The sequence below is a fragment of the Copadichromis virginalis genome, linkage group LG5 (genome assembly GCF_057382275.1).
Source record: "Copadichromis virginalis isolate Kocher_CV1m ecotype Utaka linkage group LG5, C_Virginalis_male_GT1.1, whole genome shotgun sequence".
In the NCBI taxonomy this organism is placed as follows: Eukaryota; Metazoa; Chordata; class Actinopteri; order Cichliformes; family Cichlidae; genus Copadichromis; species Copadichromis virginalis.
In genome coordinates this window covers 39,825,477-39,840,979 of record NC_140622.1, presented here as the reverse complement: position 1 = coordinate 39,840,979, position 15,503 = coordinate 39,825,477, and the positions used below count along the sequence as shown (strand labels likewise).

General features: G+C 44.7%; 1 protein-coding gene across 3 annotated transcripts in view; it reads left to right on the top strand.

The window, feature by feature from the left end:
• LOC146710382 (semaphorin-3D) overlaps nt 1-15,503 on the top strand; it is a 110,118-nt gene that overhangs the window by 89,840 nt on the left and 4,775 nt on the right. For all 3 annotated transcript variants that reach the window (XM_085457797.1, XM_085457798.1, XM_085457796.1), the window contains exons 7-16: nt 710-838; nt 1,988-2,130; nt 2,631-2,745; nt 3,138-3,207; nt 3,835-3,979; nt 6,031-6,253; nt 9,750-9,838; nt 12,314-12,355; nt 12,820-12,977; nt 15,066-15,130. In XM_085457797.1, coding sequence (XP_085313923.1) covers nt 710-838; nt 1,988-2,130; nt 2,631-2,745; nt 3,138-3,207; nt 3,835-3,979; nt 6,031-6,253; nt 9,750-9,838; nt 12,314-12,355; nt 12,820-12,977; nt 15,066-15,130 — 1,179 coding nt within the window. The remainder of the gene's footprint in view (nt 1-709; nt 839-1,987; nt 2,131-2,630; nt 2,746-3,137; nt 3,208-3,834; nt 3,980-6,030; nt 6,254-9,749; nt 9,839-12,313; nt 12,356-12,819; nt 12,978-15,065; nt 15,131-15,503) is intronic.

Here is a 15,503-nt window from a genome sequence, read left to right as displayed (position 1 = left end):
AAAAATGTGTTGATTTGGTGACTGATGAAAATCACTAAACTCTAGTAAGACTAGTAGAGCCTTTGCAGTGACAACATCCTGATCTTAAATGTGTCCTTCCTACATGAGCTGGAGGATCTGTGCACGCCGTCACATGTTTTTCGGATGTTTACGGTCTGAGCTGTTTATTAGAAAAAGCTGCTTAATGAGTAAAAGCTGTGTACGCTGAGCGGACTGCATGTGCTGTACCTGGACGTGTCTGAGTGCCGCGGGAGGTTAAATTACATGTAAACATGTAGTTAAAACAAGGAGTCAACACTGAAGTTATGGAGGTGCAATTAAGAGGACCAGACTGTTTTCATTTTTCACATGAAGGTACCCAGGGAGAGACGGCCAGTGTTTCAGTTAATATTCAGCTCCTTAAAACCACAAAACAAACACTGAGGACCAATTAAGTGATTTTTTAAAACCTTATTAAGACATTTTTTTCAGGAAATGATGTCAGAAATATTTTGCTTCATTGTTTTCTTACAGATGAATGTTTTCATGAATCAGTTTTCAGATATTTGCTGTTCTGCTCTGGGCCTGCAGAGAATGCAGAGCCTTCAGTCGAAGGCGGAGCTATAAAACAGACGCTCTGTGTACTGGTCAACTCCTGAATGTAGGAAAATATGTTTCACGCAAATTTATTGTTCTTGTTCAGGCAGTCGTTCCTTTTCTTTCTCCCTAGACGGGGATCTGTACGCGGGTACCTCGGTCGATTTCATGGGAGCCAACGCTGCGATCTTCAGGACATCCATCCAGGGCAGTAGCCAGCATTACATCCGCACTGAAGCCTACGATCACAACTGGCTCAACGGTAAGAAGCTCCGTTTCTTTTGTTCTCCGTTCGACACACCAGATAAACTTCTGCAACACATGGAAACACTTACCGGTTAATGGTCCCCTGGACAAACGTTTGCTACCGTATATGAACCATGTGCACAATAAGTCCTGCAGAAGTAAAAAGTTATGTGCAAAAATTCAACGTTGAATACAACTGTGTGGCAATAGATTTAAACCCTAGTATGAAACCAGAGGTAGACACACGGTTCCACCAAATCTTTTTAAAGAATGGATGCAGAGTGCACACCGCTCACATTTTCTTAGACAAACCCAACCACTGATATCAGTAAGGATGAAAGAAAGCAGCTTTTAGGGCCTCTGAAGGGTGCAGACATCCACTTTGCCTGGTCGGAAATACAGCTTTGCATCCATCATCCTGGGGAGCTGCTCTCACTAAAGGTACTTTTAACTAATCAGGAGACCATTACTTAGTCTGTGGTTGTCATACATGAGCATTAATGTCCCTGCTCTGAGAGCCGAGACGATGAATTATTCTAAAGGTTTTAGGACTCCTGAGCTTTGAGCCTGTTTGGTTCTTTTTTTTGTTTCATTCCTTTTCTCATTTTGTATACTTGCTTATTGTGTGTGTGTGTGTGTGTGTGTGTGTGGTTTTAGTGTCAGGTTTACAGTTAGGTTATTGTTAGGGTTATTTTTGATGGTCAGGGTTATGGGCTACGGAATGCATCATGTCAATGGGATGTCCTCACTAAGATATCAAAATGAGAATGTGTGTGTGTGTATGTGAGACACACACCTAGCCTGGACTTATTAGTTGTGTAGTTTAATACTAACACCAAGCTGCTCTCCGATGCATCCATCGGAGTGAGTGGTAGATAGAAAGCACAAGACAAGAAAACTGTGAAAATTGTTAATAATTAATTTTTGAAATTGATAATAATAAGCTTGGATAAGGTACATAAGACATAAAACAAAATGCAGTAGCAGAAAGAAAAACAAATTAAAAGAAACGAAAGACACACGTTTTCTGACAGTTTAAGCTGATGATAGCTCCTCCTCCATGAGTCTTCTATTACTCCTTCACTTGTTATACCTGTAATTTACAAATAATCTATAGAAACAGAGAGAAGCTCACAGAGTCAAATGTGTACCGTCTCCCTCTCAGAGCCAGATTTTGTGGGCTCCTTCTCCATCCCTGACACGCGCAGCCCGGACGATGATAAAGTCTACTTCTTCTTCAAGGAGAGGGCGGTGGAGGCCGGGCAGTGGGACAAGAGGGTGTACAGCCGCGTGGCCCGAGTCTGCAAGGTAACGACGAGCAGCTTCGACGTGATTAAGGAATCCGTGACGGGGATCAGGGTTCTCTGTTCTGCTGTCCCGCATCACTGTTATAACTGTTAACAGGCTTTCTGACGCCTGTTTTGCTTCATGTGTGATTTATCTTTAGTTTTCTCAGTTAAATATAAATAGTTAAAAAGCTAAGCCCGTCTGAGACACAGATATTCAGTTTATTACCATAAGAACTAAAGAAAATCAGTTTTCATATTTAAAACACATCTGGGTAATAAATTTATTAAGTAAAAAGCACCAAAACAAGTAAATACATCTAAAGCTTTTTTAGTTTCAGAGCTTTAAATGAAGGAGTTAAGGTTTGTGTTCTTGAACTGAACAGAAATGCAGATCTGTGGAGACGGACGAAGGTTGTAGACGATGTCTCCTTTTTATGTTTCCTTCCCTTCCTCCCTCACTGTACTGCTCCTTTAAATCTAACCGTCATCCTTCCCTCTCTCATCTCTTCCTCAATCCAGAACGATCTCGGCGGGAGGAGGAGTCTCATCAACCGCTGGACCACCTTCCTCAAAGCCCGGCTGGTCTGTTCTGTCCCCGGCCCGTCTGGAGTCGACACGCAGTTTGATGAGCTTGGTAAAAAACTCCTCCTCCTCCTCCTTTTCCTTCCTCTCTGGATGTTTTCTTACGTGACCTCTCCTGAATAATCTTAGTACAGTACGCCTCGCCTGTGCTCTCGCCTTATCGTCCCAACTTTAAAACGCTGACGCTGTTATATTTGTCTCCTCCTTTCCTTCCACACACTGTCCTGTCTTGTCTTTAGGAGGCCTGAGGTTACAAAGGTTCATCCAAACTGTCACATCAGCCACTGATTAAAACTTTATTGGTACAAATTTGTGCAACTGTGAATGATTTACAGGTGAAGTGACGCTAACGAGGCAAATCTAAACTTCTTCCAGTCTTCCTCCCTCAGTATGAATAACACGGTTTTACTGCTGCACATTGTTCATGATTCTGTGTTTCCTTAGAGGACGTCTTTGTCCTGGAGACCAAGGACCCTCAGAACCCGACCATCTATGGAGTCTTCAGCACGTCCAGGTGAGGGCGCGTTCAGCCGTGCAGTCACTTACATGTATCTGGTTTATTTCAGAGACCACTTTAACACGAGCTGCTTAAACTTTTACGTTTCTCAAGAAATCCTTTTAAAATGCACGATTTTAAAGATCTTTAAAAGTCACGTGATTATTATGTGGTGCCAGGCCGTGTCACTCTGTCCTCAGTGGTGCTCATGAGCTCGCCGCTGCACATGTTCATCACCGAACTTCTGATTCAAGGAGAACTTTATTGACATTTAGGCTTTGAAAACTGAAGGAAACAGTTTTCAAGGGAAGAGGGAGGGCGTCCTCTTCCTGTATGTGCACGCCCACTGCCAGGCTGGCACGTGCACACTCAGGGGTGCAAAGGAGCAGAGGTCAGATGTGGGAGGTGTCCCGGGTCAAAGGTGAAGAGGCCCAGCTGGTTGTGTTTTTGTAACCAATGTATGAAAGCACTCCACCTTTTTTCCCCTCGTGTCCTTCCTTTCCTGCTTCCTTCTTTCTCCTTCCTCTTTTATTCTTCCTTCCTTCCTGGCCTGTTTTGGGGTTCTTCTTTCCTCCGCTTCCCCTAACCTCCCAAACTCCATCTTTCTGTCACATCCGTCACCAACACCTCCTTTTTCTTCCACAGCTCCATATTTCGTGGTTCAGCAGTGTGTGTGTTCTCCATGGCGTCCATTCGAACTGCTTTCAACGGACCATTTGCCCATAAAGAAGGTCCCGACTATCGCTGGGTCGAGTACAAGGGTCACATCCCCTACCCAAGACCTGGCACCGTGAGTACTCCCGCACCAAAAGCCCCCAAAACAAACCACTGTAGCATGAAACATTTTAATATACTACAACACGATCCTTTGTTATATAAGCAGTGTAAAAATAAAGAAAAATCCCCAAACCTCCCTGCACTGTCGTCTAGTTTTGTGTCAGCCACATAACAGCTTCCTGAAATAAAGCTGAAGTATGCTAACAGATGGGATTAAAGATACGAAACAGAGGACAGCTTCACTGCTGGGAGGTTTGCACAGCACCTGTAAATCATATCTTTGCATACATGTACGCAGTTCATGTGTTTGCATTATTATCCATCATAAACTCCCGTCATGGAGGAATGTGATCCCCCCTTAAAGTCATCCCCAAATGCACAGACAGTCTTAAATCTTCAGCCAGAAGAAGAAGAAGGGCTGCACCTCACAGCTCCTCAGCAGGCTGCTCCCAGCATTGGACAGCCTCTGTCCACAGTGCAGAGCAGCACACAGCTAAGAGTCACATCTTTGCACAGTTCTCTTATTACAAAAATGTAGAGTGTATGAATGTGCAGTAAATATACAGGTATCCCCACATGAATCCTCCAACTTATACAGAATAAAGTTTTATTATAAAGTCCTGGTTCTTTAGAGCAAACATCTGTCTGCAGTCTGGATGGTTTTTACGTCACATTTTTATTCTTTTAGGCACTGATTTGAGGCCAGTTTAAAGTAAAATTAATGGCTTGAGATGGTGAAATAAATAAATTACTGTCCTCACATTACTGTGTCTGAAAACACTGCAGTATAACCTTCAGCATCTCTCGAGTATTTGTGGTGAAACGGCCCTTTAAGCACAGGGTAAGGTTTTGGTCAGGCTGTCACTTTAATGTTCAAAAGCTGCTCCTTTTAAAGCCTCGTCGCCCATAAATCTCTGCTAATATAGTGGCGACAGGACGGTATTTATGTTTGTGTGAATAACTAAGACTCTCCTGTGAGATCAGACTCCAAACACACACAACACCGCTAATGAAAACAAGCTGATGGCGCTGCGAGAGGAAAACCTCTGGTGATTTAACACCTGAGCTGTGAAGTCCTCTGGGAAACTTCAACCTGTCAGGAGGTGCTGGGGTTTTAGTGTGTGTCAGGTGCTATTTCATTCTCCCTGCTGGGGGACTCGGAGCTCTGCAGAGTGGTGCTGAATCATGTGGCTGATTGCAGAAGAGGTGAGTCGCATCAGAGCTGCAGGGGAGAAGTTTGAAGTAGCAGGATGATTAATATGATTAATAGCAATATGAAAACGTCAGCGCGATGCTGTGATTCTAATCCCCCGATCACTGACTCACTGTCTTGTTGACTTCAGCTTTTTCACTGTGCTCGACTCGTGTTTTCTCCTTTTTACAATCCTGTCTTCAGCATTTCGATCCCTTCTGTAATTCCTTTTCTTTCCTCGCCTCCTCACTTTTTCTTCAAACCACCAGAGTTGGCTCTAGACTGCTGGAGGTAGCCATCATGAAATCACCTACTAGTTTGTGAAATGTTTTAAAGCCTGGTCTGTACCATTTTTGTAGCACGTTTATTAGCTGGAACCAGCATCTGTAAACTGTGTAGGCTCAAATATCTGTTAGGCACCGACCAGAACTGGAGCACAAACAAAAATACACCAGCTGCACAAATACAAACCGATATATAACCGATATAAATGACCATCATTATGGATGGATGCTCCCTCTGACTAGGTAAAGTTATACTTACTCCACACTGAATGGTAAAGTCCGGTTAAAGTCCAAGCTGATGCACAAGCTCAGCTTCCAGAATTGTGACTCTGTTTGGTAAAAAATGCTCAACCAAATCTTTGACTTTGTTATTCTAGAAATAAAAACTCTTTAAATCCATGTAAACAATGATAAAAAGCACGACCTGTGTAGTAACGTTGAATAGAAAATCTTCTCACTACATGTTTCTTTCTGTCTGCTGCATTTACCAGACAAACATGAACCTTATGTTGTCCACTGCTCCCTCACTCAGTCGTTCGTCTTCCCCGCTGATGGTTTGTTCCTGTATTCCTCCCTCTGGTCCTCCAGTGTCCCAGCGAGACCTACGATGCTCTCCACAAATCCACCAAGGACTTCCCAGATGAGGTGGTGAGCTTCATGCGGCAGCATCAGCTGATGTGGGAGCCCGTCCTGCCTCTGGGCGGCCGGCCCATCTTAACCCGCGTCAACTCGGCCTACACGTTAAAGAAGGTTGTCGTGGACAGGGTGGACGCCGAGGACGGACCGTACGACGTCTTACACCTGGGCACAGGTGAGGAGGACGAGGGGAAGGAGAAGAGGGGAGGGAAGAAAATGAAAAGTATCGAGACTGTGGAGGAAAACGGACTCGGTGTGCAGCTGGGACTGAAATCTCATCAGTTTGTTACCAGACAGATCAGTTGAGCTGATTCAGAGTGCGATGGAAAGTGTGTAAATGAAGCAAAGAGAGTTTAGAAGTTTACAGAGTTACAAGGAGGCAAACTGGTGACGTTTTCTCTGGAACGCAAAAAGGTGTTTTGTGGGTTTTACACTGAGAACAGAGCAAAACTTAATGTTGAGATAAAAGGTGAAAAGACCGTTTTGACTTTGAAACAGTAAAACGATAAAAGAAGAGGCAGGATTGACAAATATCGAGCTGTGAGTTGTCTTTTTTGGCTGAATCTTCACCAAAGGAGGTTGTGGTGTTCTTATGGATGCACTAAATTCCAGTTTAATAGTGACATGTGAATTTTAGGAATAGCTGAAGGGATTTCTAACACATCCCGTTTCTAACGTGTTCTTTTAACCTTCTTTAACACATTTCCCTGATTTAAAATTTTTAATATTTTGTAACTTTTACACCCATGAATCATGAATAATTCTTCCTCTGTGTTTGAGCCAGAACATCTGCAGACTCTGGAAACATCAGCTTAGTTGGGACACGACTGACAGACCAGCAGAACGTTCAGATTCGGTTCCCGGTGAAACTTTGGACGCTCGGCTGTGAGATTTAAACCCGTCGGTAAAATAAGGTCAGCTGAGGCGGGGCCGAGCGAGCGGGCGTTTGAACTCGAGCGTGTGATTGGACCGTCTTTTAGAGCGGCGTACTGTGGCTCGCCTGTTGTGTGTAAACACGTTTTCATTCATTACCTGTAAGGCGGTGAAAAATGGCGAGCTTTTATTGTGACGGGGTGAATGATTTCCTGAGTGTGTTGGGCCTTTGTTCATTAATGTGCACACAAGTGCGTTTGCTTGTGTGTGTGTGTGTGTGTGTGTGTGTGTGTGTGTGTGTGTGTGTGTGTGCACGCATGATTAATGGCAGCGGTTATTTAAGTGCTGGCGACAGATCGGGGGGCCAGAGGTGCTGCGACTGCTCCATACATCTCTGCTGAGTGGATTCCTCTCCACCACCTCATCCCCCCGTTAGCTCCACATTCACCTGCCTGATAAATGCTCCTTCTAATCTTTCACCTAATACCACCAGGAGGAATATTTCTACATGCTTTCTGAGTGACAGATGACTTTTTTTATTGGTTTGTTATATCCCATTTTAAAAATATCCTACTCTTTAATCACACGCCTGCATCACACCGTTTCGTTTAGGATTGAAATACAGCTTTGAGAAGTCTACAGGTCACTGCGGCCGAGTACTCGTTTGGATTGTGGCTTCTAGTTTATCTGTTCAAATGTATTAAAGTGAACGCAGCTCTGTGCGCTGAAAGCCTACAGAAGCTTCTTTTATATCCAGTCCAGTTAAGTTCAGATTTAGCTCATCAGTCTGCTAATGTGCAGTAAATGGTGCAGATGTGTTTCATTTCTGCTGTCAAGAAAACATGACGTGGTCTGTCATTCAGCACTTTCTGCTCTGCTTCAGGTCACAAAACAATTTTTTCATCCTGAGTTGCAAATCTTAACAAACAGCTCACAGATACACCGATAGATGCTTAAGTTCGTTTAAATCAAACACTGTAACTTTAAGCTGCTCTGTCCTGTAGCTTTTCACAGACCCTGCTGTGATTGGATGAATAGTGCATGGGTTTAGAAAAGGTTTAAACTGTACTGTGATAGGACCCCACTGTTACAACGAGACAGTGTGCAGATATTCCACAATCAGCTGGAGGTGGTGTTATTGGAGAATGGAAGCATTTAAGAAGCGTCGTAACTCGTCCACGATGGCAGAGCGAGGTCACCAAGGTCACATAGTGCTTAAAAGTCACCACTCCAGACATCCTCTGAATTAACATCAGCACAAAAGCTGTGCACCGGGAGCTTCGTGGCATGGCTTTATTATGTTCATACCATCTATCACTCGGACGGACTATCAGCGCTCTTATCCGTCTGCTCCTGTATTCTGATAAACACCGAGGCTGACACGATGACGCCGCGGACACCTGCACATTCTCCCTATCGCCTTATCTGTGCATGTTTGTTTCAAACGGTGAATGATAACAAATGAAAGGTGGAGATGTCTGTGCCTGGGTTTGGTATGCAGGGGATCAGATTCATGTATGTGGGTCTCCCGGAGCGATGAACCCTGACCTCACCTGACTTAATGGAGGTCTTAAATATAAACCCCAAAGGTCAAAAGTGACCTGCTGGTTTCAGTTCAAAGCGAACACCTTTGTGCTGCTCTGTGAGGCTTCAAAGCAACTGTGGAAGTTTAAAGTTTGTTAGTGCTATTTCATCACTGATTAACAGAAACGTGCCTCTGAGAACGAGTCCATCTGTTTTAGTAAAGGTTAAGAAATCCATGATTCTCTCTGAAACTGAGATTTGACTTTTTGCTGTCCTGGATGTTTGTGACAATAAATGAGTAAAAAAACAAAAACTAGCGGCTGTCCTCGCTCTGCCTGTCGTGCTTCGTTTATGTTTGACTCTGGTTCAGTTTGAAGCAAATAAAGGACCCAGTGGGAAACACATACATTATTTTATAGAAGCTTGTTGGATTTGTTTCATCTCCAGGTTGTGCTGATTTGTGGTCTCGGTGTTTAGAGTCTAAGAAAACAAAAATGCAGGGATCAGTATAATCACAAAGCTACCAGATTACATTTTTTACTGTGAAATTAAACGTGGTGACCACAGGCATCGAAGCGCATCATTACTCAGTGATGAGGGCACACTTGTTTGACAGACATGTCTGCAGACACACACACAGCATGCAGTAGCCTCACAAACAGCTGCAAACACACACGGTTTCCCACAGCGGAGCTTTATGAGCATGCTGGCGTGATGCGAGCGAGCGTGTTTGAATGCCTGAACATGCAAACGTACAAATGCGCGCCCGTCTGCGTCTTCAGCAGTTGATTTGTGTGCGTTTGTGTTCCATATGGTTTTGCTGTGTTACATCCTAAGTGCAGTGTGTGGTTTCACCGTCACAGCTGGCACGTGTAACAACAAACTGCCATAGATTGTGCGCGAGGTGCCTGTTTAGCGTTGTTACCAGGGTTACCGCTGTGTCCCGTGCTAACGTGGGAACGAGCTTTGGTCGTGTAGCTTTGTTTTTCAGACGCGTCATCTCCCGAAGGGGCTTTCCTGGGAGGCTGTTGTGAAACAGAACTCCTGGCTCTGCTTCGGGAAAGATATAACGGGTCAAACTTTCGCTGTTCCTGCTGCAGTTTCTCTAAAGAGGGGCTGATGCATTCTTTCTGTTTCATCACGCCGGCATAAATCTAAGACCGTCTTTGCAGATGTTTTATTGGGGCAGAGTTTGGTTTCAAAGCTGAAATGAAAACGTGTGTTTTGCTGCAGGATTCCCACACGTCGGTCAAAAATCCTCTTTTATGTTGCAGATGATGGGAAGGTGGTGAAGGCGGTGTCTGTCATTAAAGACAACTGGGTCACAGAGGAGGTCATACTGGAGGAGCTGACAGTCTTCCAGGTGAGATGTTATTACAGGTTTGTGAGCGATGGAGAGCACTGAGGTGGTGATAATGCTTTCCAACCTGTTATATCCACATAGCTCTGTGTGATTAACGCTTTCCTGATGACAAAGCAGGTTTACTTTGTGACTAACAGCCCTCAGTTTCTCCATCAGAGAAAAACAGTCAAAATAAAAGGATGGATGTAGTTGCTGGGTCTGAACAGCTGATGTGCCTCCTGTGGTTGCAGAAACGCTTCCTTCCCGTAGGCGTCTGTTGCCGGGGCCTCTGTAAACACTTCCCTGATGAGTTTGTGGGCTCGGTTGTTTCTTTCAGGTCAAAGTGAATAAATCATGAAGTTCACTTTGTAAATTTTGGTCATTCAGAGTTTCAGACGGGGCCGATTCTTCACTCAGGACTTCACAAAATCAGTTTCACAGTCAGGTCTGTGTCTCGCTCAAACACCAGATGCTAATCTGAAGATTTCAGGACTGGATTTCACAAACCAACAGGTGACATCATGGTGTTTATGCCCATGTTTTATATTGCCAGGCCAAACCCAAGTCTCCTTTAACAGCACCTTTTGATAAACTGGTCCAGTCGCTCAAGCGTGCGAGCACCCAGAAACTGAGCCGTCTGTCTTTGAAGCTCTCTCTGCACGCCTCACTGCCGGCACCACCTGATTTCAAACGAGTCTCCCACAGAACCTTTAAGCCTCGAGCTCAGAGGCGAACTACACGGGACTTTTATGGCTAAAACCACAGGGCTTGTTTCCGTGACTCCCACTGTCCATCTGCCAGGCCCGGACCGTGTGATCGAACATCGTTTTCTGGAAAAACTCCACTAAACACAAAAACAGATAGCAGGGCACATATTTCCCAAGGTCATCTGGGTAAATAAGCTAATGGGGACGGCAAAGAGAGAGAAGTGAGGGACGTGAGGAGGGATGGATGCATCAGGGTGAAAGGAAAAAATACAGCTGGACTAAATGTGGAAAAAAACACAGAGGACAGAAATAGAGTGAAGGATGCAGGAGAGGAGGAGGGGGATAAAAAGACGGGAGAGAGGGAAGGAAGCAGAAAGTTAAACGGAGAAATGAAACCCAGCCGGTGCTGGAGCTGAGGGCAGGTGAAGGAAGAGAAGCCACAAACAAACAGGATGCCACACACACTCGGCCTGTTTACTTCCAGCTGAAATTAAGACAGGAACAAACCCATTTCCAGCAGACTCACAAAACAGCCGGACAGCTGTGGGCAGCGTATGAAACGAGAGCTTTTATTTCTATGGGCTGAAGTCTGCGGGGGGCTGCGGGGGGTCGGGCTGCACCCTGACCGAGTTTCACACGAGCTCGTTCAGTTTCTGGCTGTGACAGAACGCAGGATAGTCGTATCACTGTAAAACACTTTCTCTCTCCTTCACTTTGACTCCTCGGCTCAGCGCGGTCAGGGGTCGTCGACTCCCTTTGTGAAACGCTTTACCCAGTCAGTGAGCCAGAAAAATGGAGCTGGGGGGTAATTTTACCCCCCGAAGAAGAAAGAGACTTATTAGATTTCTAATCTCAGTAGTTGCCCTGACCTCAGCCGCGAGTCGCTGCGAGGCATTCCTCAACCTCAAACAGCTGAATTATTGCTGCTTTTAAGGAGCAGCGTCTGTGGTTTGGAGTCAGCCGTGCGAGTCGACCTTTCCTCCTCCGTTCCTGCGGGTTCGTCTGCAAATAAGAACGTGTGTTTGTTCTTTTTTATATAAACTGGGTCGTTTTTGACAGGGAGTAACTAAGTTCATTTGTTCAAGTCCGTCACTTAAGTAGGTTTGGTTTGAGCATCGGGGAGTCTGGGCTTAATTTCCAGATGCTAACAAATTTAGCTGGACCTGCAGTCGCTGCTCGGGTACAAATAATATTAAATAAGCTGTGAAACACATATAAAGGTTACAAGATACAAGTACTGCCATTAAACGTGCGTATAGAGTCAAAGAATCCTCAAAACTATGCTCACATGAGTATCTGTCCACTATAACATCGATATATAAACGCTGTTAAAATATGTACGTAATAAAAATTAATAAGTGAACCGTGTTGTTTATATATCATGTTGGCCAGTTTTATTCGTCCACTGATTTACTGACTAATAATCTCACTGAAGCACCGCAGTAATTTCCTAATGTTGTAAACCTGCTCAACATTTGGCAATAAAACCCTTTCTGATTCTGATTCTGATTCTGATTTAAAAGTTTATCTGCTGCCAGCTGCTCCAGCTGTTAAACGCTGCTCGTCTTTGCTTTCTCCCACATTTATTCACCAATAAGAATTTTTCTGAGTTGTGCAACAGGAAACTCGAGCCCGATGAAGCCGGCACTGCAGTTACTCCTAAATCCTAAATTATTCCTCGTCTCGTTAATAATTCTCACCTATCACGCTGCATCGATGAACGCCGCCGTCTGTCATCGCGCGTTATCTGTAACTTCTTATATTTATACTTCTCCTCTTCATCCCACAGAGTCCCACTCCCATCCTCAGCATGGAGCTTTCCACCAAGCGAGTAAGTCTCTCTGTTTCTCTCTGAAGCGTCGGACTTGGATTACTTATGTATTTCTGGAGCTTTCTTAAATTAAATAAGTCATTATTTGGTTCATGTCACAGTGATGGTCCTGGTCAAAGAGGAAATGTGTGTTTTTCCATCTGTCCAGGCGATTCAGACTAAGATATCTAAAGTATTTAAATTTGATCTAAATATTAGATGTTGACTTTTCTGCAGCAAAATCAGCTTTGAATAAATCATTCTTCTCTGTAGCATCTTTACATCTTTATAGATTTCGGTGACACGAGTCCCCGAAATCTTTCATTTAAAATACAAAACTGAGAGAAGCGTGAACATATATGAAGATTATGGGTGAAACAGGATGTTGAGCAACTTTTTTAGAGTTGTGCAACAGATATGAGCCATGAGGATGCACGGCCAGCTTACAGAAAAGCTCTCCTCTTCCTCCCCCCTCTGCTCCACAGCAACAGCTGTACGTGTCCAGCGAGCTCGGCGTGGCCCAGCTGGGGCTCCAGAGGTGCGAGTTATACGGGACCGGCTGTGCCGAGTGCTGCCTGGCCCGAGACCCCTACTGTTCCTGGGATGGACAGACCTGCTCCAGATACTTCGCCATGAGCCGGAGGTAACGAGGACGGAGAGGGAGGACGTTTATCAGCCCGAGTCACCCGAGTGTGAACACGCTGTAGGATTTACTCTTACTGCGTTCAGCCCTGCTTATGTTGGCTGTTGCTCAAAAATAATAGATGAAGTTCATCCATGTGGCACATTTCAACAACAACATGATTTTTTTTCATTTAAAACAGATAATTGTGCAAACATTGTAAACTTTTCAACACTACTGTAGCTTCATAAGAATCAGAGCAGACAAAGACGTCAGGCACCCAGCTAACTCTGATGGTGTAAAGTCTTTACGGCTCTTTGTGTGACAGAAAGCAGACCACAGGGACATTTCAGCGTACACACTCGCACCTCGAGAGCCAGATATCTCTGTGAAAAACAAGCTGACATGACTCGCATGCACCCCTGCAGACCACCGGGCCACAGAGCCAGTGCAGGTGGGCCGTTGGTAACCAGTTCAAAATATAAAATAAAAGTTTAATGCACACACATCTTCCTGGGATACATCGCCATGGTAACTGAAGCCGCATTCACTGATGGATGCATGAGGGACAGCTGGGGCTTTAGAGTCTTGTCCAAAGATAACATGCAACGTGCAAACTGGAAGAACCAGGGATTGAACCACCGACCTTCCAATTAGTAGATGACTCTGTGTGCACAGCCGCCCCCTAGTTTGACAAACCCCGTGCTGACTTATCGAGCTGACGACCACCTTCGTGTGACCTCTCATATGTGATTGGTCATGCCGGGGGAGCAGGAAGATCGACCTGTGCACGGTGCTGATGCCGGTAAACTGGAGTTTTAGCCGTTAAAATTTTGCAGTGTGAGAACCGAACTTCTTCTGGAGCTTTGACAGCCTCTGCCGTACAGTAAAAACATGCTCTGCTGTCCCTCTGATGGCCTTCAGGATAAAAAACAATGACACAATCTCGTGGATTTAAATCAAGAACACGTTCACGAGCCTTTTTTCACAGATATAAATGAAGTGGAAAATGAAAACTCCTGCATTCGCACTGCTCCAGGAGTAAGTTGGCACCTCCAGTGAACCGCGCTATGATTGAAAGTGATTTTTGAACCTCGGTTCTGCAGATCGTTGCTAAAATAAACATTAACTCATTTCTTTTTTTAATGACCATGAAGCAGTTCTGTCATGAATTTCTGCCATAAGAAGGGCGATAAAAAAGGTCAAATGGGCGGCGCAGCAGTGACATAAAGCTGAAATGACATCTGTATCAGCTGATTGTGCGCCTGCACAGCCAGTGAGGTTCTAAGACTTGAGTACACGCTGCGCTCAAGTTTCCTCAAACACTTACAGAGAGAAGGATGCAGGAATTGTGATTTTTGGAGTCGTGCAGATGAGTTAAAGCTAAAAAAGGGGAGGATGGGTGCGAGGGCTGGGGGGGTAACGGGGAGGCCGAAGCAGAACGAGACCTGACAAAAGTCTGAACAAACACTCTGTATTTTCACAGCCTGTTCTCACTCCATGTTTCCTCATTCATAATCTCAGTAGCTCCTTTTTCTGGCACCAGGGGAGCGCAGCAACAACAGCGAGGGGGAGGATTTAATGCACTTATACGAGTTTATCTAAAGGCACGCCGTTATCTGCTGCTGCCGCTGTCAGCTGTGCTTTAACCGATGAGTCTGACGTCTGCTCGCACACACAAAGCTGCTTTTAACATTTTCAGCATGAATTAAATCATCAGAGGACTGTGCAGCTTTTACAAAAACAAATAAATGCTGATATAAAGCATGAGAGAGGCTCAGTGCATCCATCCATCGTCCATGTTTGAACCAAACTCTGGCTAAAAGTCTTTATGTTCAATCGATTGCATGTTACTCACAGTATCCATGTGCTGGTATCGTCGCTGTTATCTGAATAAATCAAATAACAAATACAGTAAAGAGCTTTGAACCTTCTCGCTGTGAGTCAGGAGTGCAAACGACCAAAGAACGAAGCTCACGGATTCAAGTCTGCTCCTTTAAATTCAACCTAAATGAAGTGTTTAATAAATACAGATTCTAACTGTGTGTGTGTGTGTGTGTGTGTGTGTGTGCGTGTGTGTGTGTGTGTGTGTGTGCGTGTGCGTGTCAGGCGGGCGCGCAGACAGGATGTGAAGTATGGAGACCCCTGGAGTCAGTGTCCAGACACAGAGGACGGTGAGCATTTCCTCTGCTGATGTGAATAAACTGTTTAAAATATTATTCTCCTGGCAGCTGTTACACAGCAGACATGTCCACACTTACATGTGTACATGTGCTGCACTGTGACCAGTGGCAGAGTGTTAGTGTCACTGTGGGGCAGGAACGTAAACCTGCTGTGTGGGCCCATAATCGATCACATGACCTGATGCTCAGATACTCTGTGTGATCAGGGAGTCTAATATGACACCAGTCATGTGGGCGTTATTGTATTCTTTCATTTCTGCTTCATTATTGATGTTTGTTATTGATCGTTCCATATATTAAATGTGAGCCCCTGATAAATCAAAGCTGATTTATTTCGTACAGTAACTTTGTCATACTTAACGTG